The sequence below is a fragment of the Patagioenas fasciata genome, chromosome 30, assembly GCF_037038585.1.
Source record: "Patagioenas fasciata isolate bPatFas1 chromosome 30, bPatFas1.hap1, whole genome shotgun sequence".
Lineage (NCBI taxonomy): Eukaryota > Metazoa > Chordata > Aves > Columbiformes > Columbidae > Patagioenas > Patagioenas fasciata.
Window position 1 is genome coordinate 3775869 of NC_092549.1, and position 21790 is coordinate 3797658.

Consider the following 21790-nt stretch of genomic DNA (forward strand, 5'->3'; position numbering starts at 1 on the left):
CCATGCCACCCAGTGCCCCCCAATGCTGTCCCCCCGTGTCACCCAATGCCCCCCATGCCACCCAGTGCCCCCCATTCTGTGTCCCCCCATGCCACCCAGTGCCCCCCCCGCCGTCCCCCCCCGCTGTGCAACACCCCGGGAGCTGCAGCTACACGGGGCAGGAAACCGCAGGGTGGGGGGAGCGGGTGCCCGGGGCCGCCAGGGCCCCCCCGCGCTATTAAAAGCCCGGCAGGATGCAGATGTGCGGGGGAACCCCAGTTCTGCCCCCCACCCCCAAACGGGGCGGCTGCTGCGGGCTCGGTCACCTGCGTGACCCCAGCAAGGGGGGTGACCCTGGGGGGACAACGAGGGGCCCGATCCTGGGGTGACCCCCCCCCCCCCCCAGCCTCCCTGACCCACTGCAGACCCCCAGCCCCACTGCAGCACCCCCAGCCTCCCTGCCCCATTGCAGCCCCCTCAGCCCCATTGCAGCCCCCTCAGCCCCACTGCAGCCCCCCCAGCCCCATTGCAGCCCCCTCAGCCCATTGGAGCCCCCTCAGCCCCATTGCAGCCCCCTCAGCCCCACTGCAGCCCCCCCAGCCCCATTGCAGCCCCCAACCCATTGCAGCCCCCTCAACCCCATCCCAGCCCCATTGCAGCCCCCCAGCCCCATTGCAGCCCCCATCCCCATCCCAGCCCCACTGCAGCCCCCCAGCCCATTGCAGCCCCCCAGCCCTTTGCAGCCCCCCAACCCCATCCCAGCCCCACTGCACCCCCCCCATCCCCATCCCTGCCCCCCCAGCCCCACTGCAGCCCCCCAGCCCCTTTGCAGCCCCCTCAACCCCATCCCAGCCCCATTGCAGCCCCCCAGCCCCATCCCTGCCCCCCCAGCCCCATTGCAGCCCCCCGCTCATTGCAGCCCCCCAACCCCATCCCAGCCCCACTGCAGCCCCCCAGCCCCATTGCAGCCCCACTGCAGCCCCCCAGCCCATTGCAGCCCCCCAGCCCCATTGCAGCCCCCCAGCCCCACTGCAGCCCCCCAGCCCCCTTGCACCCCACTGCCCCCCCAGCACCGCCCGCCTCCTCCAGCCATCACGTTTATTTCACCACTGCTTTACATGCCCCAATGTCACCGTGTGCCCCCCACGACCCGGGGGGCAGCCCCACAGCGGGGGGGGGACTCCAGCACTGGGGGGGTCACAGCCCAGCCGGAGGGCTGGGGACACCGATTGCCCCACGGCCACCGATTGCCCCACGGCCACCGCTGGGGCTCGGGCCCATCTGGGGGGCGCTCAGGCCCATTTTAGGGGGTTCTCAGGCCCAATTTGGGGGGTTCTCAGGCCCATTTTGGGGGGTTCTCAGGCCCATTTTGGGGGCTTTCTCAGACCCATTTGGGGGGGTTCTCAGGCTCATTTTGCGGGGGTCTCAGGCCCATTTCAGGGGGTGTTCTCAGGCCCATTTCGGGGGGTTCTCAGGCCCATTTTGGGGGGGTTCTCAGACCCAGTTTGGTGGGTTCTCAGACCCATTTTGGGGGGGGGGGGTTCTCAGGCTCATTTGGTGGGTTCTCAGGCCCATTTCGGGGGGTCCCAGGCCCATTTTGGGAGGGTCTCAGGCCCATTTTGGGGGGGGGTCTCAGGCCCATTTCGGGGTTTCTTGGACCCAATTTGGGGGGTGCTCAGGCTCATTTGTGAGGATTCTCAGGCCCGTTTTGGGGGGGTTCTCAGGCCCATTTTGGGGGGATTCTCAGGCCCAAATTGGGGGGGTTTTCAGGCCCATTTTGGGGGGTTCTTGGCCCCATTTTGGGGGTGTTCTCAGGCCCATTTAGCAGGGTTCTTGGGCCCATTTTGGGGGGTTCTCGGGCCCATTTAGCAGGGTTCTCAGGCCCATTTTGGTGGGTTTCTCAGGCCCATTTGGGGGGGCGTTCTCAAGCCCATTTCGGGGGGTTCTCAGGCCCATCTCAGGGGGGTTCTCAGACCCTTTTGGGGGGGTCTCAGGCCCAATTTGGTGTGTTTCTCAAGCCCATTTTGGGGGGGTTCTCAGGCCCATTTCAGGGGGGGTTCTCAAGCCCGTTTCGAGGTGTTCTCCTGCCCATTTTTGGGGGTCCTCAGGCCCGTTTCGGGGGCTCTAATGCAGTTTGCAGTGCACGGGGTGCAGCAGCGCCATGTGCTCGGCGCCCTTGAAGGGCAGCTTGGCGGTGGAGTAATGGTGCACGACCTCGGGGACGCTGGCGAAGCCGCCGCTGGCCTGGTTCAGCGTGTACTTGTGGTCCTTGGTCTGCGCCACGATGATGTGCACGCAGCCCTGGCTGGTCCTGGGGGGGGGACACGCAGGGGGTGTCGGCGTCACCCCCCCCGGCCACGGCCACCCCTGTTTGTTCCCGTCCCGCTGCGATTGTTTCGGCTCCAGGGGCTCCGCTTCCTCAGGAAGGAAACGGCACCGGCGCTCCCGACAATGCGAAGGGAGGGGGGGGGACGCCGCTCCACCCCCCTCCCCCCCCCCGCCCAGCGCCAGGACGCCTGGGTCCCCTGATGGGGGTGGGGGGTGGGAGGGGGTCCTGCCCATCAGGGTGATGGGGTGGGTGATGGGGGGTCCTGCTGCGGCAGCACCCAGGGTGGGACCCCCACATCCCCCGAGGGAACCCCCACATCCACAGGGTGGGACCCCAAAAATCACCCTTGGGGTGGGACCCCCACATCCCCCGAGGGAACCCCCACATCCACAGGGTGGGACCCCCACATCCCCAGGGTGGGACCCCCACATCCACAGGGTGGGACCCCCACATCCCCCGAGGGAACCCCCACATCCACAGGGTGGGACCCACACATCCCCAGGGTGGTACCCCAAAAATCACCCTTGGGGTGGGACCCCCACATCCCCCGAGGGAACCCCCACATCCCAAGGGTGGGACCCACATACCCCCCCGGGGTGGGACCCCCATATCCCCAGGGTGGGACCCCCACATCCCAAGGGTGGGACCCACATACCCCTCCAGGGTGGGACCCACACATCCCCAGGGTGGGACCCCAAAAATCACCCTTGGGGTGGGACCCACACATCCCCCAGGTGGGACCCACATATCCCCCAGGGTGAGAACCCCACATCCCCTGAGGGAACCCCCCACATCCCCAGGGTGGGACCCACACAACCCCCAGGTGGGACCCACATACCCCCCCAGGGTGGGACCCCCATATCGCCCAGGGTGGGACCCCAAAAAAATCACCCTTGGGGTGGGACCCACACACGCCCCAGGTGGGACCCCAAAAGTCACCCTTGGGGTGGGACCCACATATCCCCTCAGGTGGGACCCACATACCCCCCAGGGTGAGACCCCACATCCCCCGAGGGAACCCCCCACATCCCCCGGGTGGGACCCACATACCCCAGGGTGGGACCCCCATATACCCAGGGTGGGATCCCAAAAATCACCCTTGGGGTGGGACCCACATACCCCCCAGGGTGGGACCCCCACATCCCCCGAGGGAACCCCCACATCCCCAGGGACCCACACAACCCCCAGGTGGGACCCCAAAAAATCACCCTTGGGGTGGGACCCCCACATCCCCAAGGTGGGACCCACATATCCCCCAGGGTGGGACCCCCATATCCCCAGGGTGGGACCCACATATTTCCCAGGTGGGACCCCCCCAAAATCACCCCTGGGGTCGAACCCACACATCCCCATAGGTGGGACCCACATATCCCCCCACCAGGGTAGGACCCCCACATCCCCAAGGTGAAACCCCCGCGTCCCCCACAGGGTAGGACCCCCCGCAAATCAGCCCTGGGTGGGACACCCACGTCCCCCCAGGGTGGGATCCCCTGCATCTCCATGGGGTGGGAGCCCCATAACCTCCGAGGGTGGGACCCCCTGCACCCCTATAGGGTGGGAGCCCCATAACCCCCCAGGGTGGGATCCCCTGCACCCCTATAGGGTGGGAGCCCCAAAACCCCCCAGGGTGGGACCCCCTGCATCCCCATGGGGTTGGACCCCCATAACCCCCCAGGGTGGGATCCCCTGCACCCCTATAGGGTGGGAGCCCCATAACCCCCCAGGGTGGGATCCCCTGCACCCCCATGGGTGGGATCCCCATAACCCCCCAGGGTGGGACCCCCTGCATCCCCATGGGGTTGGACCCCCATAACCCCCCAGGGTGGGATCCCCTGCATCCCCATGGGGTGGGAGCCCCATAACCCCCCAGGGCGGGACCCCCCTGCACCCCCATGGGGTGGGACCCCCATAACCCCCCAGGCTAGGATCCAGAGCATCCCCATGGGGTGGGACCCCCATAACCCCCAGGCTGGGGTCCAGAGCATCCCCATGGGGTGGGACCCCCACAACCCCCCCAGGGTGGGATCCCCTGCACCCCCATGGGTGGGATCCCCATAACCCCCCAGGGTGGGACCCCCTGCATCCCCATGGGGTGGAACCCCCACAACCCCCCAGGGTGGGATCCCCTGCATCACCATGGGGTGGGAGCCCCATAACCCCCCGGGCTGGGATCCAGAGCATCCCCATGGGGTGGGATCCCCATAACCCCCCAGGGTGGGATCCCCTGCACCCCCATGGGTGGGATCCCCATAACCCCCCAGGGTGGGATCCAGAGCATCCCCATGGGGTGGGACCCCCATAAGCCCCCAGGGTGGGATCCAGAGCATCCCCATGGGGTGGGACCCCCATAACCTCCGACGGTGGGACCCCCTGCACCCCCATGGGGTGGGACCCCCATAACCCCCACAGGGTGGGATCCAGAGCATCCCCATGGGGTGGGACCCCCATAACCCCCCAGGGTGGGACCCCCTGCACCCCCATGGGGTGGGAGCCTCATAACCCCCCAGGGTGGGTCCCTCTGCACCCCCACAAGATGTGACCCCAAGGGGACCCCCCAATGTCCCGTGCCCCCCGCCCCGCAGCCCCCGCCCCACTCACTTGAGTGCGATGGAGTACTTGCCGCTGCCGGTCTCGCTGGCGCGCACCAGGTACCCGGCCTCGCGGCACGGCTGCAGCCGGCTCTCGGCCTCGGCGCGCGTGATGGCCCCGTGGTACCAGCTGCCGTGGGGACACCGAGCTGATGGAGCCCCCGTGTCCCCCCGCCACCCCCGTCCCGGCCCCGCCACTCACGGCTGCTTCTCCAGCGCCAGGGCCGGGTCCACGCGCTCGCCCTCGCCGAGCTCCGCGCCCGCCGCCTTCAGCGCCTTGGGCGTCCAGCTCTTCTGGCGCAGGTGCTGCCGCGGCGCCTCCTCCTTGGGCCGCTCCGAGCCCTCGAACTGGACTGGGGGGGCCGGGCTGTGAGACCCCGAAGCCCCTCCAGCCCCTCCCCAGAGCCGGTCCCATCCCCAGCTCCAGCCCCGGCCCTGTCCCCATCCCCATCTCTGTCCCCATCGCCATCCATGTCCCCGTCCCATCTGTGTCCCCATCTCCATCCATGTCCCCAGCCTCTTTCCATCCACCTCCATGTTCCCATCCCTGTGTCCCCATTCCCATGTGTCCGTCCATGTCACCATGTGTGTCCCCATTCCCATCTGCGTCCATGTCCCCATTCCCGTCCAAGTCCCCGTCCCCATCCCTACCTATGTCCCATCCCCATCCATGTCCTCATCCCTATGTGCCCACCCATGTCCCCGTCTGTGTCCCCATTCCCATCTGCGTCCACGTCCCCATCCCCATCCATGTCCTCATCCCTATCCCATCCCCCTCCATGTCCCACCCCCATCTGTGTCCCCATCCCTATGTGTCCATCCATGTCCCCGTCTGTGTCCCCATTCCCATCTGCATCCATGTCCCCATCTATATCCCATCCCCATTCATGTCCCCATCCATTACCGCATCCCCATCCATGTCCTCATCCCTGTGTGTCCACCCATGTCCCCGTCTGTGTCCCCACTTCCATCTGCATCCACGTCCCCATCCCCATCCATGTCCCCATCCCTATCCCCATCTATATCCCATCCCCATTTGTGTCCCCATCCCTATGTGTCCATTCATGTCCCCGTCTCTGTCCCCATTCCCATTTGCATCCACGTCCCCATCCCCATCCATGTCCTCATCCCTATCCCATCCCCCTCCATGTCCCACCCCCATCTGTGTCCCCATCCCTATGTGTCCATCCATGTCCCCGTCTGTGTCCCCATTCCCATCTGCATCCACGTCCCCATCTATATCCCATCCCCATTCATGTCCCCATCCATTACCGCATCCCCATCCATGTCCTCATCCCTATGTGTCCACCCATGTCCCCGTCTGTGTCCCTGTTCCCATCTGCATCCATGTCCCCATCCCTATCTCCACTTATATCCCATCCCCATCCATGTCCCATCCCCATCTCCATGTCCCCATTCATGTCCCCATCCCTGTCCCCATCCCCATCCCCATCCCCGTCCCCGTCCCCATCCCCGTCCATACCCGACAGTGCCTTGACGATCTGCTCCTTCTTCCACTCCCAGGGCTGCTCGTACTCCCCCGCGGGGCGCTCGTCGTCCTCGGGGCGCCGCCCGTCCCCCGCGCGGGCCCAGCGCTCCGGGGCCGCCCCGGCCCCCCCGTCCCCGGGCTCGTAGGGGGTGTCGTACAGCTGCGGCCCCTTCCCCGCCGCCTCCTTGCCCCCGGGCCGCTTGGCCAGCTCCGCCTTGTCCGCGGGCTCGTCCAGCAGCAGGATGGCTTTCACCAGCGGGTCCTTGGAGCCGCGCCGCCGGATTTCTGCGGGGAACAGCGACAGGGGTTGGGGACAGGGCCGTGTGTCCCAAACCCCCCCTCCAACACCCACCATCCACGGTGGGACCCCCATTGGGAACGTGCGCCCAGCCGGTGGCGCCTGGCGCGGTGTCACATCCCCGTGGGCACCGACACCCACCGGTGCCAGGACGCTACACCCGCACCGGGGGCTCGGCCACCCCGGGGGGGTCACCCCCCCAACCCCCCGTTTCACCCCCGGCGCCGGGCTCTGCCAAACAGGCCCCGGCGCGGAAAAAAAACCATCAGCAGCAAATCTTTTATTCCCAGTTTCCGGCCCAGTCAGTTCCTGTTGTTTTGTCCAGCTGGGCTGGGCCGGGGGTCACCAACCGGGGGGCACGGCCGGGGGGGACCCTCGGGGCACCGCGTCCCCTTCCCCGGGCGGCACCGCGGGCTCCGCGCCGCGCGGCGGGTGGTGGCACCGGTGTGGGGACAGGGGACAGCGCCCCGCTCCTTATCTGGCCCGGCGCAGCGCAGGAAGCGGCGGGAGCCTTTCCTGGAGCCGGAGTCCCGGCCGGCGGGACGCGGTGCCGGCGGTGCCATCGGTGCCATCGGCGCCATCGGTGCCAGCGGTGCCCGCGGTGCCCGCGGTGTCATCGGTGCCATCGGTGCCCGCGGTGCCACCGGTGCCCCGTACCCGTGATCATCTGCTGCGCGTCGTAGGGCTCCATGTAGCCGTCGTTCTCGCCCAGGCGCTCGGCGTCGCGCTGGCCCTTGGTGCGCTTGGCGTCGTAGGGGTCGGCGTAATCCTCCAGGATGATGACCTGGGTGGGGGGGACACAGTGGCAGCGGCCTCAGGGGGTGCTGGGGGGGTCACACTGGGCGTGGGAGGTTGTGGCGGTGATGCCGCCCCGAGGGACAGCGGGGGTGGTTTAGTGGGGTAGGCACAACCACGGCACAACCCAATGGGGGGACCTTTGAGTGGGGGCAGCGCCCTGAGCACCCAGCGCTGGGGAGGGGCTTGGGGACCCTTTTGGGTGACAACACCCCCCCCCAGAGTGGCTCGTGGCCACCGCGGGGGGTGTGGGGGTGAAAGTCCGGCTCAGCTTGACGTCAGGCTTTGTTTAACCAGAGCCGGGGTGACAGGGACGCTGGGGGGGCCGCGCAGCGCTGTCCCCCCCCGGCAGATGAAGGGCGGCCGGGATGAGGCTTTGAACGGGAGATGAAGGCGGCAGAGCCGGGCGCCATGAAAAGCCGGGGTTAGCGGGGCTAATGAGCCGGAGCCCAAAGCCGTTAAAGCCGCCGGTGCCGCAAGCCCCCCCCAAAACCGCATCCCAATCCCCCCCCTCTTACCGTCTCGGCCTTGGCGCTCTTCCCCTTGTCCTGCTCGGGGGGGGTCAGCGCGGCGGGCGGGGGGCCCGGGTGCCCCTTCCCGTTCTTCTCGTGCGCCTCCACCTTGATGAGGCGGTTGATGTAGGTGCCGCAGGTTTTGGGGGGGCCCTCGGCCGCCCCCTCGGCTCGCGAGTTCTTGCGCATCTTGCCGGTGGCGGCCTGGAGCAAACCCTGCAGGTTGTCCCTGGACAAGCGGCCCCCCCCTTCCTTAGCGCCCCCCGGGCCGGCCCGGCAGCCCCCCAGCTCCACGGCCGAATTCTTGCGGCTCTTGGCCAGGTTCCCCCCCCCCGGCCGCGCTCGCTCCGAAACCGTCTTCAGGTTGGAGGGAAACTCCTTGAACCATTTGGCCGCCATGGGGCCGGCGAGGACCCCGGTGCCGCGGCCCCCCCGGGGCTCCTCCGCACCCCACAGCAGCCCCACGGGCTCAGGGGCGGCTCAGCCGGGGGGGACGGGGCGGCCCAGCTCCCCCCGGCCCCCCAAGCGGGACCCTCGGTGGCCGCGGGCCAGCCCGGGCGCGGGGACGCGAGTCGGGGGTCCGGGGCCCTCGCCCCCGGTGCGGGTGGGGGGCTCCAGGCGGGGGCGGCCGGCGGGGCCCCAGGGGTGCCGGTCGCCTCGTCCCGTGTGTCCTCGGGGGTCCCTGGTCCCGGGCGAGGGTCCCTGGGTGGGGGAGCGTCGGGGTCTCTGCTCCAGCGATGGGTCCGGGGGGGTCCGGTTGGGGCGGCTCCGAGGGTCTCCTGCCCCCCCGGGAAGGGGCCGGGGGGTCTCTCGGTGCTCCGGGAGCGGGTGACCGGGGGGTCCCGTCGCGGCTCCTCGCTGGGGCCCGTGTCCGGGGCTGCGGGGGGGGGTCAGGCCGGCCCGGGGGGCCCCATGCGGCGGCGGCGGCGGCGGGACGGACGGGACGGACCGGACGGAGCCGGAGGGGGCGGTGGGGCCGGCGCTCCCCGCCCAGATCCGGAGGGGGCGGCCCCGGGGGACGCGGCGGCCCCGGCCGGGCGGGCACCGGCAGCCCCGGGAGCCCCGTTCTGCCCGGGGCGGGGGGTCCGGGAGACCTCGGGACAGCGGGGGACCCCCCGGGCACAACCCGCGGAGCTTCGTGTGCGGAGCCGGCGTGTGGCCCCATGGATGGAACCCGGACAGACCCCCCCGTGCGCAGTATCCACGTACAGACCCCCCTGTATAGACCCCCCCATGCACAGACCCCCCTGTATACACCACCCCCCATGCACAGACCCCCACCCCAAATGCAGAGACTCCCTGTACAGACCCCCCCATGTACAGCCCCTCCCCACCAATGCACAGTACCCACGTACGGACGCCCCCGTATAAACCCCGCCCCCCCCCCCCCCATGTATGGAACCTGGACAGATCCGACCCCCCCATGCACAGAACCCCCCCCAAATACACAAACCCCATGCACTGACCCCCCCACACCCCAACAGGTGGTTCTCTTGGTCCCCCCCCAAGCCCATTGCATCAAACCCTCACCGGAGAACCCGGCGATTCGGCCGCACCGGGGGGGCTTTACCAGCCTGTATGCACCAGAAAGGGTTTGGGGGGTAAAGACGCCCCCCCAGGACAGGGGGTCCTGTTTGCAGGGGACACGATGTCCCCAAAAAGCAGGGGGGTCCAGGGCAGGTCCCACAGCTGGGGGGGCACTGGGAGAACAGACCCTGACTGGGCAGGGACGGGCGATCCCAGCACCAGGACCCCCCCAGAGCTGGTGGTGGGGTGGGGGGCAAACTGGTGGGGTGTTGGATGAATTGGTGGGGTGTGGATGAACTGGGGGGTGTTGGATGAACTGGGGGGGGGTGTTGGATGAATTAGTGGGGTGTTGGATGAACTGGGGGGGTCTTGGCTGAACTGGCCATGGGATCTTGGCCCAACTGGTGGGATATTGGATGAACTGGTGGGATCTTGGCCAAACTGGCCATGGGATCTTGGCCAGACTGGTGGGACATTGGATGAACTGGTGGGATCTTGGCCCAACTGGTGGGACATTGGATGAACTGGTGGGATCTTGGCCAGACTGGTGGGATATTGGATGAACTGGTGGGATCTTGGCCCAACTGGTGGGACATTGGATGAACTGGTGGGATCTTGGCCCAACTGGTGGGACATCAGATGAACTGGTGGGATCCTGGCCAGACTGGTGGGATATTGGATGAACTGGTGGGATCTTGGCCCAACTGGTGGGATATTGGATGAACTGGTGGGATCTTGGCCAAACTGGCCATGGGATCTTGGCCCAACTGGTGGGACATTGGATGAACTGGTGGGATCTTGGCCCAACTGGTGGGACATTGGATGAACTGGTGGGATCTTGGCCCAACTGGTGGGATCCTCCCTCCCCTCCCCGCAGCCCGGGGCACAGGACGCACCTTCTCGTCCCCACAAACCTCGCGTCCTTCAGCAAAACCCCCAAAAACGGCTCTGGCAGTGCCAGTAAATCCCCAGCATCGCTTATTGGGAACAAGGGAACAGCTGCGGGAGGAGATAACGAACCACGAGGAGATAACGGAGCGCGAGGAGATAACGAACTTCTGAGGCCCTTTGATTTTCTAATAACTTTTATTCAAAGACGGGGGATTAATAGCAAGGGGCGCCTGGTGCTCGTGACTCAGCTCTGCCCTCCAGCCGAGGACACGGGGGCTCAAGGAGCTCCGGCACCCCAGCTCGAGGAGGACGGAACCACGCGGGAGCAGCGATGGCTCCTTCCTTCCACCATTGACCTGAAATCCCTGTTTTCTGCATAACCGAGCGGTTAACGGGGGGGAAAACTCAATGGGGAGAAGGTGGTGGGAGCCCCGCGTCCTTATTATAAAAAGGAATTAAAAATAAAAGGGTTTTTCGGCCACAAAAACCACTCAGACCAGCGTCTTCAAATTAACAAACTGTATTATTTTTCTCCAAAGATACATTTTCCATACACATCCATCATACACTGTAACAAAAAAAAGCAGTGTACATGAAATAAGAAAATAAATTAAATCCGTAGCATAGGCGGAGGCTGGAAGGGGGGGGTGGGGGGGTCCCCGCGGCGCGGGGGTCGCTTTGTGACGAGAAAGCCTGCGGGCGAGGGGCCGGCGCGCGGTTGGGGTCGGGCCAACCGCTGCAATGGGTTTATTCAGAGTTTATTTGTTAGCGGCCGCTATCGTCCACCGAGGTCCTGGAGAAGGCGGGAGATGCGGGCAGCGCGGGCTCAACCGTCCTCCTTGGGCGGCGTGTACCAGCCTGCGGGAGAAGGGGCCGCGGTTATTGGGGTGGAAAGAGGTTTAAAGTCATCGAGTCCGAGCGTTAACCCACCCTGAGAACCCTGTCTGTGTGCTCTAAGGTCATTGAGTCTCTGTGTTACCCGCTCCGTGTCACTGAGAACCTCATCCCCGTGTATCCAACCCCTCCAGGATGGCGACTCCAGCACTGCCCTGGGCAGCTGTTCCAACACCCACAGCCCTTTGGGGAGAAATCACCCCAAATTTCCACCCTCAACCTCCCGTGGTGCAACCTGAGGCCGTTTCCTAGCGCCTGCTCCTTGGTTGAAAAGTTCCCGAAAGCGGCGGCGCCAACGCCGAATCCCCCGTCCCCCAAATCACCGGGACGCTTCCTCTCCCTCTTCTTTCCCGACACCACTTGGATAACGACGAGTGTAATTATAAGTGTCTAATTAGAGCCAAAGCGTTGCGGAAGGACAGAGGGGCTGCCCCAAACAGTGCCTGATAACGACATGTATAATTACACGTGTCTAATTAGAGCCAAAGCGTTAGGAAGGACAGAGGGGCTGCCCCAAACGGCGCTGCCGCGCTCATCTCTGCGCTTTGCGGCAGATAGAACCCAAGCGCTGGGCTGGACGTCCGGCCTAGTTGAGCCCGGACTAACAAAGGACCAACGCAGGTCCCTTCCATCGGCGCTCACCGTTCTTCTCGTGGATCTGCACCAGGGATTTGTACGACTGTTGCGCTCTGGTCAGGCTGTACTGGTTCTGTGGGGAAGGCAACGGGGGTGTCAAGCGGGGGGCGAGCGACCCCGCTCCGAATGCCCCCCCAAGCTCTAACAGCCCTACCTTGTTGGCTCCGAACTGGACTCGCGCTTTGCCCTTGACCAGCGTCGCGCTGATCTGCATGATCACCGACTCGATGGAGTAGGCGCTGCTCCAGCCCTGCGGATGGAGAAAATGCGGTGAGAAACCCCCAAATCGGTGAGAAATGCAGTGAGAAACCCCCCAAAATGGTTTAGGGGACAAATGTGATGGATTGAGGGACTTGGGGAGCCTGGAGAACAGGAGTTGAGGGGAGATGGACACAAAGAAACGGCCGCAAGTCGTGCAGGGGAGGTTGAGGTTGGAAATTTGGGGTGACTTCTCCCCAAAGGGCTGTGGGTGTTGGAACAGCTGCCCAGGGCAGTGCTGGAGTCGCCACCCTGGAGGGGTTGGATACACCGAGATGAGGTTCTCAGTGACACAGGGAGGGGGGTAACACGTGGACTCGATGACCTTAAAGCGTTTTCCAACCCTAATAATTCCCCAACTCACCTGTTTGGTGAGCAGCTCCATGCAGATGGCTCCGCCGCCCAGGACGTACCTGGGGAAGGAACGGGGTGTAACGTTACAGTAGGGACAGACACAACCTCCCCCATGCGCCGCTCCGGCTTCTCAAGATGGAAAAATAGACAGAAAGTTAAAAATCCACCCCCCCAGCATGGGGGATCTGGTATCAGGGAGCAAACTGTAGTGAAAAGCACCGATGGGGACACAGAAACGGTGACTTACCCCCCCGAGAGCACCGGGGACACGACCCTCACGAAGGGCGGGTCGAAGGGGAAGTTGTCCTGCGGGGAGAGGGGGGCGAAGGCGTTGGGACCGCGCGGGAGGGCCCGGCGCAGCGCGGGGGGGGGGACACGGGCGGCCTCACCTTAAAGGAGAAGTTGAGGAGGATGAAATCCGTTCCTTCTTTCTCTTTGAGGATCTGGAGATCGTTGTGCAAAGCGCTGTCCTCGTCAACCCTGCCCGAGGGGGAACAAACGGCGATGCGGCCCAGTCAAGGTCGGAAGCGCAGAACCATCGGAATATCCCGTTTTATTCTGGATGTATCAGTTCCCAACGTGCAGGTGATGTTTTGGGGTCCCCTCCCCTCAAAACCCCCCCATCCCAAGCCTTGTCGTCACCTACTTGAGGAGTTTGACGTTCCAATCGTACAGGCTGTCGTTCACCAATTCCACTGCATAGTATCCTACAAGGTGGAGAGCGGACACGTCAGCGGGGGGGACGGAATAAAGGGGACACGAGCCACCCCCCCCCCCCCCAATTTCAAACCCCCTCAGGGTGGCACAGACCCCCCCGAAATGCAGCAATTCTGCAGGAAAACCACCCCGAGGGCAGCGGTTTTCCTACAGCTGCTCCTCGCCCCGAGTCATTGTGGTCTTGGGAACACCCCAAATTAATAGAAGAAGAGATAAAATAATAGATAATAGATAAAATAATAGATAATTTAATGGATAATTGAATACTCACCCCCCTTGAAACTTGGCGAGCGGTAAATATCCCTGAGCTCCTTCATCAGCCGGTCGGTGGCCTGCACAGACCCAGACACTGCGCCCTGCCAGCACAACCAGTCTCATTAGCACCACAACCTCGTTAGCGCCACAACCTCGTTATGAGGGCACCACCCCAGCTCGGGCTCCCTAAACCACCCCAAATCTGCCAATAAATCGCACCCTGGGGGGTGTAAAAACCCAACGTGGATCGCAGTGCAGGACGCAGCCACCCCTTGGGCCACCCCGAAATCGGTGGATTGACCCCCGCGCTGCACCGCTGGCCGGGGACGGCCCCCCCGCGGCCCCCGCCCGCCCGCCGGCGACACGTACATTTAAGTAATCTTGCCTCTGGTTCTTTTTGATCTTCTCTAAGATGGCCAGGTTCTCCTTGCCGATGCCTTCGTCCTCCGTCTTCTTCCCATCCGCCGGCTCCTCCTCTTTCATCTCATAGTGATCCAGGTCCTCGGTGTCCTGGGGACAACAGAGCCATAGGAGACGCGGCTCCGGCACATCCCGCAGGTTCTCCGCGACCACGAGGGATTTTGGGGGTGATTCTCCCTCCCTGGGACACCCCAAGCCCCATTTGGGTGGAAAACATGCAGCACAACGAATTCCCAGGCTCTGCATCCCCGCCATCCTCACCATAAAAACCCGACGCGAACGCACAAGAGGCGCTTGCGCCAAATCAAACCGATGGCGTTTGGGTCCAAACGGCCCCAGCGCCGGCGCTAAACCCCCCAACCAAGTGGTTATTTCGGCCTCGCCGCCATTCCGGGCGTTTTTGGGAGGGATTTTGATGTTTTTCGCCCATCAGCCAAGAAATAGATCCTGGCGGAAAATCCCTGAGCGGATTAAGGCGCCGGCTCTTCCCACGCAGATGATGGATCCGAGTGAGCAGAAGGCACAAGGACTTTCCATCGCGAGTTTGTGGCTATGGGAGGTTGCGCCGGTACCGGTTTAAGCCTCATTTTCCCCGGCAAAGCTCAGTTTGATTGAAAAAGCCCCCAAAACCGCGGCCGTGCCGGCGCCCGCATCGCCCAGCATCACCATGGAGACCCACGATTATTCCACCCACTCCTCCAGAGCACCGAGCGCCCAAGTTCTGCAGCGGGAGGTGCTCAAAGTCCCACCTCATCCTCTTGTTTCTACACCAAGCGGGAAATCCCGGTGCTCCCGAGCATGTTTTAAGCTCTAGAGGGGTGAATTATGCTCTCAGCGGTGGGTTCGGACCCCCCGAGCTCCCCCCGGGTTTAATTTGTCACCGAATTTGCTGACGCGGCGCTCACCTCCGGCATCTCCTCGTCTTCCTCCTCCGAGGACACCTCCTCCTGCGTGTTCTGTGGGGACAAAGGGATGGAGAGCGGGGTTAAACCCGGAATTACAACCAGAACTAAGTTTAAAGCAGAGCAAAGGCAAAACAACCTATAAAAACCAACACCGGAGCAGGTGAACGAGCCCAATGGAGCCGGGTGGCGTCACCCAGGATGGGAATAAACCCCAGAGAGTAGATGAACCCCCCGACTCTAAAACAAAGCGCAGAAAAACCTGATTTTGAGCTTAAAAAGAGTTGTGCTTCACCCACCTGTTCGGCCGGCAGAGGCTGGTCCAGCATCTCCACGTCGGGGTGTTGGGGGAGGTTGTAGAGTTTGCACAGGTCGGAGATTATTCGCTTCAGGTGCTGCAGAAGCTGTTTGGGGGGGGGAAATTCGGTGGGAAATTAAATCGAGGCGCTAAAACGCCGCATGGACACGGGGAGGGGGGGAATGACACCCCCGCATCAAACGGGAGAGGAATGAGAGCGGGAGGGTCGGGTGGACGCAGAGATGAGGTTCTCGGGGTTGGGTTCATAGTTGGATCCAACCTCGAGGGGCTTTTCCAACCGATATGGTGTGATAACCCCAAATGTCCCGGCCCCGGGAGGGGTCCGACCCCCCCGAATGGGCAGAGCCCCCTCACCAGCGTGTTCCCCTTCCTGACGTCCGCCAGCCGCTCCAGGATGGCTGCCAGGTTGGGGTCGTCCGACTCCACCGACCAGATCGGGGGAACGGCTGGGTAAGCCTCCTGGAGACAGGGAAAACAAACGGGGGCGTGAGCAACCCGGAGCTGCAGCCCCACAGACCCCCCCGGGGGACGTTTTGGTCCCTGGTGCCTTTTTGGGGGGGGTGAAACCCTCCCAAATTTCCAACCTCGGCCTCCCCAGCACAACCTGAGGCCGTTTCCTCTGCTCCTGGTGTTTGTTCCCGACCCCCCCCCGGCTCCAACCTCCATGCGGGTTCTCCAGGCTGAACCCCCAGGTCCAACCACCTCCCCCCCGCCCCAAAAAACGGGGGTGCAGTCTCCTATGGGGGGGGGGACGAGGACACCGGGATGGTGACAACCCCGTGTGTGCCCCCCCAGGGTGGGTGACAACTCGGGGGCTCATCCTGGGACTCGTACCCGGTTTTATCCCCCCCCCTCCCGGTGACACCGGGTGACCCCAAGAGTCGCTCTTCCCCAACCCAACCAGCCCGGGGTGGGGTGGGCTGGGGGGGTCTCTGGCTCCCACGCCCGGTCCCTCCCGTCCCGGCCCCCCCGGTTCTCACCGTGATGTTGCAGTGGATGCGGACGGGCCCCGGTGGCGGCCCCCGGGACGCGGAGGCCCCGGCGCGGGCCCCGGTCCCCGGCACGAACTCGCAGCTGATCTCGTCCGGGCAGGCGCTGCCGATGCGGAACCGCTCGTGGCCCCGGTGGAAAATGGACTCGAGCAGCCGCAGCTCCCGCTTCAGGAGCCGCCCGCTCGGGGCGGGGAGCGGCGGGAGAGGGGCGGCCGCCGCCACCGCCGCCTCGGCCCCACTCCGCCCGCCGCCTCCTCCGCCTCCTCCCCCCGCCGCCGCCTGCGACCCCGCCGCCTCCTCCGGCCCCGCCCGCTGCATCTTCCCATGGAGGGACCCGCTCCGCCGCCGCCGCCGCCGCCGCAGCCCCCGGAGCCGGCCCAAGATGGCGGCGGGACGGCCCCGCTCTGCGGAAGTGACCCCTCCCGCTGCCAGCGGAAGGGGCGGGGCCTCGACCGACCGCGGCGCTCCACAACCGGGCGAGGCAGCGCCGAGGCGGAAATGACGTGCACTCGGGGGAGTCGCGCCGGAGTGTTAAAGGGGCGGGGCGAGCGGGAGGGGCGGGGCTATGTGTGGAGAAGGGGCGTGGTCATCGGGAGGGGCGGGGGCTGCGTGAGGAGAAGGGGCGTGGCCCGCGGGAGGGGCGGGGCTCGGTTCTCCCGGTCGCACCGCCCACGGTCTGTCGGGGTCACGTGGGGGTCACGCAGCGCCGCCGCCGGCGGAGGGTCCGGGGGTCCCTGCGGCCCGGGGCGGGTCCCGGATCTTGGGGGGTCCCGAGGGGTCCTGGGAGGTCCCTGAGCTCCAGGGCGGGATCCGGGGGCGGCGGGGACTTGACCCCGGTGGAGCGACCCCCCTCCCATCCCCGCTGCCCGTTGCTCCGCCGGCGTCCCGGGGGCGCGGCGGGGCGGGGGCGGCCCCGGGGCCGCTGACGGCGGCGGTGACGGAGCGGGGAGCGCGGGGCGGCCCCGGCGCAGCTCCCGGCACCGCCTCCCGCCCGGGGCCGCCCCTCCCGGGCCGCCGGTTCCAGCACCGCGGAGAGCGCGGGCAGCACCGGGGACAGCGCCCGGGCACCGGCAGCGGCAGCGGCACCGCCAGCGCCGCCCCCATGGCGCTGCTCCGCGTCCTCTGCCTCCTCGCCGCCCTCAGACGTAAGTACCGGCGTGGGGGGGGGCGGGGAACGGGCACCGACACCGGTACCGGTGGGGGAGGCACCGCACCGGGCCAGCCGGTCCCGGCCCCGCGCCCCAAACCGGCGCTCTGCGGGGTGGGGGGGCCCGGCTGCCCGAACCCTGCGGTACCGGGGAGGAGAGAGGGGGAAGAAACGGCAGCTCCGGGACTCCAGGCCCTGCCCCGGGGTTCCGGGGGTTCCCGGGGGTTCCCAGGTGGGGTCCCGGGGGGGGCGTTCCCGCTGACTCCCCCCGGTCGGCAGGCGGGCTGGGCACGGACACGGAGGAGCGGCTGGTGGAGTATCTGCTGGACCCCGCGCGCTACAACAAGCTGATCCGCCCGGCCACCAACGGCTCCGAGCTGGTGACGGTGCAGCTCATGGTGTCCCTGGCGCAGCTCATCAGCGTGGTGAGTGACCCCCCCCGGTAACGCTCATAGCATGGGGAGTGACCCCCGGTAACGCTCACAGCGTGGGGAGTGACCCCCGGTAACGCTCACGGTGTGGTGAGTGACCCTGGTAACTGATCCCCCAGTAACTGACCCCCCGGTAACTGACATCCCCTGGTAACTGACCCCCCGGTAACCGACATCCCCCAGTAACCAACACCCCCTGGTAACTGACCCCCCAGTAACCAACCACCCCCAGTAACCAACTCTCCCCATGTAACTGAGTCCCTGGTAACTGGGTCCCCCCAGTAAACAACATCCCCTGGTAACCAACACTGCCCCGGTAACTGACCCCCCGGTAACTGACCCCCCGGTAACCGGCCCCCGGTAACCGATCCCCCGGTAACCGGCCCCCGGTAACTGACCACCCGGTAACCGGCCCCCGGTAACCAATCCCCCGGTAACCGGCCCCGTCTCCCCGCAGCACGAGCGGGAGCAGATCATGACCACCAACGTCTGGCTGACCCAGGTGGGAGCTGCGGACACGGCGGCGGTGCCGGGGACACCGTGTCCTCCCCAACCGGGACCCCCCGTCCTGGGACCCCCTCCCCTGGGACCCCCCTGTCCCCCCATACACCCTGGGTAGGACCCTCCATATCCCTCCTTTCCTGGGGGCCCCCTTGGCCCCCCCATACACCCTGTGTAAGACCCCACACGTTCCCCCCTTTCCTGGTGCCCCCTGCCTTGGCCCCCCCATACACCCTGTGTAAGACCCCCCCATATCCCCCCCCACCTTGAGCCCCCCATACCCCCCATGTGGGACCCCCAAGTCCTGTGGCCCCCACTGCACCCCCATACACCTTGTGTAGAACCCCCCATATCCTGGGGACCCCTCTGTCCCTCCCATACACCCTGTATAGGACCCCCCATATCCCTCCTTTCCTGGGGACCCCCTTGCCCCCCGCCATACACCCTGTGTAAGACCCCCCATGTCCCCCCCTTTCCCGGATCCCCCGCCTTGAGCCCCCTATACCCCCCATGTGGGACCCCCAAGTCCTGTGGCCCCCACTGCACCCCCATACACCTTGTGTGGAACCCCCCATATCCTGGGGACCCCCCCTGTCCCCTCCATACACCCTGGGTAGGACCCCACATATCCTGAGGCTCCCCATGTGGGACCCCCAAGTCCCATGGCCCCCACTGCACCCCCATACACCTTGTGTGGAACCCCCCATATCCTGGGGACCCCCCTGTCCCCTTATTGTGGGACCCCACATCCTGGGGACCCCCTCCCCACGGTGGGGGGGGCGCTGATGCTGTGCCCCCCAGGAGTGGGAGGATTATCGCCTGACCTGGAGGCCGGAGGACTTCGATAACATGAAGAAGGTCCGGCTGCCCTCCAAGCACATCTGGCTGCCCGACGTCGTGCTCTACAACAAGTAGGCGGCTTTGGTTGCATTTTTGGGGGGTCCCCCTGTGCTGGACCCCCCTCCCAGGGTTTTTGGGGTGCGGGGAAGGGCCAGCGCTGACCTCTCCCCCTTCGCCCCAGCGCCGACGGGATGTACGAGGTGTCGTTCTACTCCAACGCCGTCATCTCGTACGACGGCAGCATCTTCTGGCTGCCGCCCGCCATCTACAAGAGCGCCTGCAAGATCGAGGTGAAGCATTTCCCCTTCGACCAGCAGAACTGCACCATGAAGTTCCGCTCCTGGACCTACGACCGCACCGAGATCGACCTGGTGCTCAAGAGCGAGGTGGCCAGCCTGGACGACTTCACGCCCAGCGGAGAGTGGGACATCGTGGCGCTGCCGGGCCGGCGCAACGAGAACCCCGAGGATTCCACCTACGTGGACATCACCTACGACTTCATCATCCGGCGCAAGCCGCTGTTCTACACCATCAACCTCATCATCCCCTGCATCCTCATCACCTCCCTGGCCATCCTGGTCTTCTACCTCCCCTCCGACTGCGGTGAGAAGATGACGCTGTGCATCTCGGTCCTCCTCGCCCTCACCGTCTTCCTCCTGCTCATCTCCAAGATCGTGCCGCCCACCTCGCTGGACGTGCCGCTGGTGGGCAAGTACCTCATGTTCACCATGGTGCTGGTGACCTTCTCCATCGTCACCAGCGTCTGCGTCCTCAACGTGCACCACCGCTCGCCCACCACGCACACCATGCCGCCCTGGGTCCGCACGCTCTTCCTCCACAAGCTCCCGGCGCTGCTCTTCATGAAGCAGCCGCGGCAGAACTGCGCCCGCCAGCGCCTGCGCCAGCGCCGGCACACCCAGGACCGCGCCGCCGCCGCCGCCACCGCCGCCACCACCCTGTTCCTGCGGGCCGGCGCCTGCTACGCCAACCCCGGCGCCGCCAAGGCCGAGGGGCTCAACGGGTACCGGGAGCGGCAGGGCCGGGCGCCGGGGGCCGGCGGCTGCGGCTGCGGGCTGGAGGAGGCGGTGGACGGCGTGCGCTTCATCGCCGACCACATGCGCAGCGAGGACGACGACCAGAGCGTGAGTTTGGGGGTGGCGGGGGTGCAGGGAAGGTTAGGGGGTGCAAGAAGGGTCAGGGGGTGCAGGAAGGGTCAGGGGGTGCAAGGAGAGATGTGGGGTGCAGGCAGGGGTGCAAGCAGGGGTGCAGGAAGGGTTAGGGGGTGCAGGGAGAGATGTGGGGTGCAGGCAGGGGTGCAGGCAGGGGTGTAGGGAGGGTTAGGGGTGCAAGAAGGGTTAGGGGGTGCAGGGAGAGATGTGGGGTGCAGGCAGGGGTGGAGAAAGGGTTAAGGGGTGCAGGGAGGGTTAGGGGATGCAGGGAGGGATGTGGGGTGCAGGGAGGGTTGGGGGTGCAGGGAGAGATGTGGGGTGCAGGCAGGGGTGCAGGAAGGGTTAAGGGGTGCAGGGAGGGTTAGGGGGTGCAGGGAGGGGTGCAGGGAGAGTCAGGGGGTGCAGGGAGGGTCAGGGGGTGCAGGGAGGGGTGCAGGAAGGGTTTAGGGGTGCAGGAAGGGTTAAGAGGTGCAGGCAGAGCTGTGAGCAGAGCTGGGGGGGTACAGGCAGGACTATGGACACAGCTGGGGGTGCAGGCAGAAATGTGGGGTGCAGGATGGGCTGCGGGCAGCACTGGGGGGTGCAGGCAGGGTTAGGAGGTGCAGGAAGAGCTGTGAGCAGAGCTGGGGGTGCAGGCAGGGCTGGGGGTGCAAGCAGAGATGGGGGGTGCAGGCAGGGTTGTGGGTGCAGGATGGGCTGCGGGCAGCACTGGGGGTGCAGGCAGAGATGTGGGGTGCAGGATGGGGGGTGCAGGCAGGGTTGGGGGGTGCAGTGCTCGCCGGTTCACGGCTGCACCGCAGGAAGGGACACACACAAACCCCAGGGGGTCCCCAACCCATCCCCACGTCCCCCCCGCAGCCCCTGCCCTGACCTGGCCCCCCCAGAGCAGCCGCTGGCGAAGCCGGAGGCTCCCGGGGGGGCCCTGACCCCACGCCGCACCGTGAGGCTGCAGATTTCGGCAGAGAAGCGGGGAGAGCGAGTCCTGGGGGGGCACGGGAGCAGATTTAGGGCTCCACGGAGCCGCCGCGTTCCCCTGGGTGACACTGGGGTGACACCAGGGGGGTGACAGCGCAGCCGCTGAGCCCGCGTCCCCCCCCAGGTGAGCGAGGACTGGAAGTACGTGGCCATGGTCATCGACCGCCTCTTCCTCTGGATCTTCGTCTTCGTCTGCGTGTTCGGCACCGTGGGCATGTTCCTGCAGCCGCTCTTCCAGAACTACGCCACCAACTCCCTGCTCAACCGCGGCCAGGGCGCCCCCACCTCCAAATAACGCCGGGGGGGCACAGCGAGGGACCGCGGCACCGCGGCTCCGGCACCGCGCCGGGGGTGGGAGCGCCGGGTGCAGCCACCACCAATAATAAATACTCACAGTGGAGGGGGCTGGGTCGTTTTGGTGTCGTTTTGTGTCACCACCCCGTGGGTAAGAGGAGCCGGGGGGAGCGGGGGCTCCGGTTCCTTGGGAAGAGGAGAATCCTGAGTGCCGAGGGAGGGAACCGGAGTGAAACCGGCTCCATAGGGTGGGCACGACACCACGTTTTGACCGGGGG

General features: G+C 65.9%; 3 protein-coding genes across 5 annotated transcripts; 1 reads left to right on the top strand and 2 right to left on the bottom strand.

Moving 5' to 3' along the window:
- Positions 1-1063: 1063 nt before the first annotated feature.
- Positions 1064-8930, bottom strand: SHE (Src homology 2 domain containing E). Its single transcript, XM_065857957.2, has 6 exons — positions 7997-8930; positions 7341-7467; positions 6380-6670; positions 5099-5249; positions 4907-5026; positions 1064-2290 (listed from the first exon to the last, which is right to left on the bottom strand). Exons 1-6 carry the CDS (start codon positions 8387-8389, stop codon positions 2104-2106), a joined length of 1269 nt encoding a protein of 422 aa, XP_065714029.1. The 5' UTR covers positions 8390-8930; the 3' UTR covers positions 1064-2103.
- Positions 8931-10912: 1982 nt separating this feature from the next.
- Positions 10913-16582, bottom strand: UBE2Q1 (ubiquitin conjugating enzyme E2 Q1). Of its 3 annotated transcripts, XM_065857819.2 has the most exons (13): positions 16144-16581; positions 15518-15622; positions 15144-15248; positions 14848-14898; positions 13892-14032; positions 13539-13623; positions 13197-13257; positions 12940-13030; positions 12798-12856; positions 12561-12609; positions 12093-12188; positions 11945-12011; positions 10913-11266 (listed from the first exon to the last, which is right to left on the bottom strand). In XM_065857819.2, the coding sequence occupies exons 1-13, from the start codon at positions 16471-16473 to the stop codon at positions 11235-11237; spliced, it is 1272 nt and encodes a 423-aa protein (XP_065713891.1). In that variant the 5' UTR covers positions 16474-16581; the 3' UTR covers positions 10913-11234. The 3 variants fall into 3 exon arrangements, with proteins under 3 accessions (XP_065713891.1, XP_071656533.1, XP_071656532.1); XM_071800432.1 differs by lacking the exons at positions 10913-11266; positions 11945-12011; positions 12093-12188 and having other exon boundaries at positions 12596-12676; positions 16144-16582; XM_071800431.1 differs by lacking the exons at positions 10913-11266; positions 11945-12011; positions 12093-12188 and having other exon boundaries at positions 12601-12679; positions 16144-16582.
- Positions 16583-16853: 271 nt separating this feature from the next.
- Positions 16854-21623, top strand: CHRNB2 (cholinergic receptor nicotinic beta 2 subunit). Its single transcript, XM_065857946.2, has 6 exons — positions 16854-17300; positions 17582-17727; positions 18191-18235; positions 19036-19145; positions 19256-20216; positions 21343-21623. Exons 1-6 carry the CDS (start codon positions 17258-17260, stop codon positions 21511-21513), a joined length of 1476 nt encoding a protein of 491 aa, XP_065714018.1. The 5' UTR covers positions 16854-17257; the 3' UTR covers positions 21514-21623.
- Positions 21624-21790: the final 167 nt, after the last annotated feature.